We start from the raw sequence: 3731 nt of genomic DNA, 5'->3' as shown, positions 1-3731 counted from the left end.
ATTTAGCGACGGTTCGAAGTTACAGTGGCACTGCAAAAAGTGACTTATGAGCATTTTTCATATTTATGAACGTTGCAGCGTCCCCAGGGTCACGTGATCAAGATTTGGATGCTTGGCAACTGTTTTCGTATTTATGACAGTTGCTATGTCCCAGGGTCACGTGATTCCCCTTTTGCGACCTTCCGCCAAGCAAAGTCAGTGGGGAAGCCGGAATTCACTTAACAACCGTGTCACTGACTTAACGACAGCGATTCGCTTAACTGTGGCAAGAAAGGTCGTAAAATGGGGCAAAACTAACTTAATCATTGTCTCGTTTAGCAGTAGAAATGTCAGGTTCAATCATGGTCGTAACTCGAGGATTACCTGTATGCATTTGGGAGGGAGGGGAAGGGGGCAGGCTGCTGGTCTAAAGGGCAGATGTTCCCATCCACTGGAAAATCATCTCCTCAGAGGCCTTCTGATCTGCATTGAGCTAGGCCAGGGCTAGGCAACCGTGGCTCTTTTATGACTCGTGGACTTCAACTTCCAGAATTCCTGAGCCAGCCATGCTAAGGGGAAAGGGAGAGGTTTCCAAGCTGAGCCAGGCTGGCTCAGGAATTCTGGGAGTTGAAGTCCACAAGTCATAAAAGAGCCAAGGTTGCCTATCCCTGAGCTAGGCTGAGTGTTCGAATTTGAGTTTAAACCTGAAGTTTAGCAACCATCCGGAAACCATTATTTCATAACCATAGTTTGTTTGCATTTTAGATATAATAGTAATCTATATAAATAAAAATGTAAATGTTCGTTTGTTCAAAATCTTAAATCTGCTAAAGTTCTTCACCGATTGCTTTGAAATTTTGAAACAACGTTGCATTCAAATACGCGCGTGTTTTTACAGTATATACCTACTATTATATAGATGTCACACCTGTGACAGGTAAAAACATGCTTTTTTTGAAAAACAGCGTCATCTGTTGGCTGAGTGAACGAGAGCCACAGCAACGCGTGGCCGGGTACAGCTAGTAGTAGTAGTAGTAGTAGTAGTAGTAGTAGTAGTAGTAGTAGTAATAATAATAATAATAATAATAATAATAGTAATAAATACAGTTGGAAGGGACCTTGGAGGTCAGAAACCTTGGAGGTCAGAAACCCTATACCATTTTCAGACAAATGGCTGTCCAGTCTCTTCTTTAAAACTTCGAGTGTTGGAGCATTCACCACTTCTGGAGGCAAATTGTTCCAATGATTAATTGTTCTGTCAGGAAGTTTCTCCTTAGTTCTAGGTTGCTTCTCTCCTTGATTAGTTTCCATCCGTTGTTTCTTGTCCTGCCTTCAGATGCTTTGGAGAACAGCTTGACTCCCTCTGTAGATGGCCTTATGTAATTGTCACTAAAACAAATAAGGGTGGGTCCTTCATCTGAGGCACAGCTTCTTCCACTGTTTTAATCTCTTTCTTTTATTCCAGGGGGGGAAATGAAGAGTGAAGACGAGAGGGATCCCAGTGTGATCCCTTCAGAAACCAACCCTATCGAAGTACTCAGAGAAAACCTATGGAAGCGGGGTGAATCATACAGACCTGAGGAGAAAAAGAGTGATGTCATCATTTCCTGCNGGAAGACTTTTCATTGGAGTAGAAACCTTGCTGAATATCAGCTTCTTGACTCCGGTGCGAAGCCCTACAAGTGCTTAGAATGTGGGAAAGGTTTTGGCCAAAGCACCCAGCTGACCTCCCACCAGAGGGTCCACACGGGGGAGAGACCCTACAGCTGCTCCAGCTGTGGCAAGACCTTCAACCAGAGCACCAGCCTGATACAACATCAGAGGATCCACACCGGGGAGAAACCCTATCAATGCTCCGAGTGTGGGAAGAGCTTCCGCCACAGCACCAGCCTGACCTCGCACCAGAGGATCCACACGGGGGAGAAGCCCTACAAGTGCTCGGATTGCGGGAAAGGCTTTTGCAACCAGTCGGGCCTCATTAACCACAAGACCATTCACACAGGGGAGAGGCCGTACAAATGCTTGGAGTGTGGGAAAAGTTTCAGCCAGAGCACCCACCTGACCTCGCATCAAAGGATTCACACCGGCGAGAGACCGTATAAATGCTCGGACTGTGACAAAACCTTTTGCGATCAGTCAGGGCTTGTTAAACACCAGAGGATTCACACAGGGCAGAAACCCTATAAATGCCTGGCGTGTGGGAAGAGTTTTAGCCAAAGCACCAACCTTATTAGACACCAGAGAATCCACACGGGAGAGGAAGCCGACAAATTAACCTCTCTTTGTGACGCAACAGTTGCATTCCAGTTTCAAATGCCGGCCATTTCTAAGGCTTAATAGAGGCGGTCCTCGACTTACGACCACAATTGAGCCCAGAATTTACGTTGCTAAGTGAGTTTTGCCCCATTTTTTTTTTGCAGGTAGTCCTCGGCTTGCAGCTATTTGGTTAGCGACCATTCAAAATTACAACACCACTGAAAAAAATTTGAAAGTCTGTGGAGATTCTCAGGTCATCCAGGTCGTGGTTGTCCCAAAGGGGCTTTTTTTCAGGAGGCAACTGGACTTTCTTGTGTTTTCTTTGAAGACGTTTCGCTTCTCATCCAAGAAGCTTCTTCGGCTCTGACTGGATGGTGGGGAACGGAAGGATTTATACTCCTTGCAGACAGCTGGTCATTTAGCTATGCACTTTTGGGATGAACGCTATTCGAATGGTGAGGGAGGATGAACGGATTTCCAGAAAAACATTGCAGACTACGGGAACCGTTTGCGCTTCAGTTTGAGATGCAGACAACACAGACTCATCCCCAACGGCCTGAGCCTGTGTTCAGCAGTGAAGGGACACAGGGCAGGAATCATCCTGCAGCCAAGAAGGCTCCACACCCATTTGCACCACTCAAGTGACCCTGATGACAGGTAAACCCCCAAGTGGCCTCAATGACTCTTTAAAAGGATGCAAATGACCAGCTGTCTGCAAGGAGTATAACTCCTTCCATTCCCCACCATCCATGCTTGTCCAAAGCTTCTTGGATGAGAAGCGAAACGTCTTCAAAGAAAAATAAGAAAGTCCAGCTTCCTCGTGAAAAAGCATCTTTGGGACAACCATAACCTGGATGACTGAGAATCTAAATGAATAGTTGTAAATTGAGGACTACCTGTGCTGGAAGACACTCGTTACATCTCCCTTTGCTTTCTCTTCTTTAGCACATTTATCTCAACGGTTCTTTGGAGTAGATTTCCACAATCTTTCCAGCTTTGTCGACTGGCGGGAGGGGGGGCAGAGAGTTGGTTGTGCGTGAGCGGCCGGGCAAGCGCACGCACACGCAGCTCCATTTGCGTGAGCGGCAGGCACCCGCACCCGTTCCTCACACAAATGGAGCGCATGCACTCGCATGCTGCTTCCACAAGTGGGGAGTCGTGCACTTGCAACTTCCACGGCCCGGTTCCAAACTGCTCAAGGCCCGGTAGTGGGCCTCAGCCCCGGGGTTGGGGACCTGTGCTTCAGAGGACTTGGTTTTCCCGCCGTTCACAACCCACTTTGTGGCTCTCCTCCTCAAGTCTTTCCAGGATCTTTCCCTCCCTCTTGTATTATAATGATCATAACTGGCACATCCTTCCAAATATGTTTTGAGTAATGTGGTATAAAATAGACCGATCAGTTCTCACAATCTCAACATCTTCTTTATGACCAATCTCATTAAATATGATGGTATTTTTTTTAAAAAAAATCATCTTCTGACCAGGAGGTGCGGTTG

General features: G+C 46.5%; 1 protein-coding gene across 1 annotated transcript in view; it reads left to right on the top strand.

Moving 5' to 3' along the window:
* The window catches only part of LOC107300460 (zinc finger protein 397-like), a 28259-nt gene extending 25943 nt beyond the window's left edge, over nt 1-2316 (top strand). The window contains exon 4 of the mRNA XM_029287003.1: nt 1755-2316. Within this exon, the coding sequence (XP_029142836.1) occupies nt 1755-2316 (562 nt within the window). The remainder of the gene's footprint in view (nt 1-1754) is intronic.
* Nucleotides 2317-3731: the final 1415 nt, after the last annotated feature.

Source organism: Protobothrops mucrosquamatus, unplaced genomic scaffold (assembly GCF_001527695.2).
Source record: "Protobothrops mucrosquamatus isolate PMUCROS unplaced genomic scaffold, P.Mucros_1.0 scaffold7155, whole genome shotgun sequence".
Classification (NCBI taxonomy): Eukaryota; Metazoa; Chordata; class Lepidosauria; order Squamata; family Viperidae; genus Protobothrops; species Protobothrops mucrosquamatus.
The sequence above is the reverse complement of the archived record's forward strand: the minus strand, read 5'-3'. Positions and strand labels throughout refer to the sequence as shown.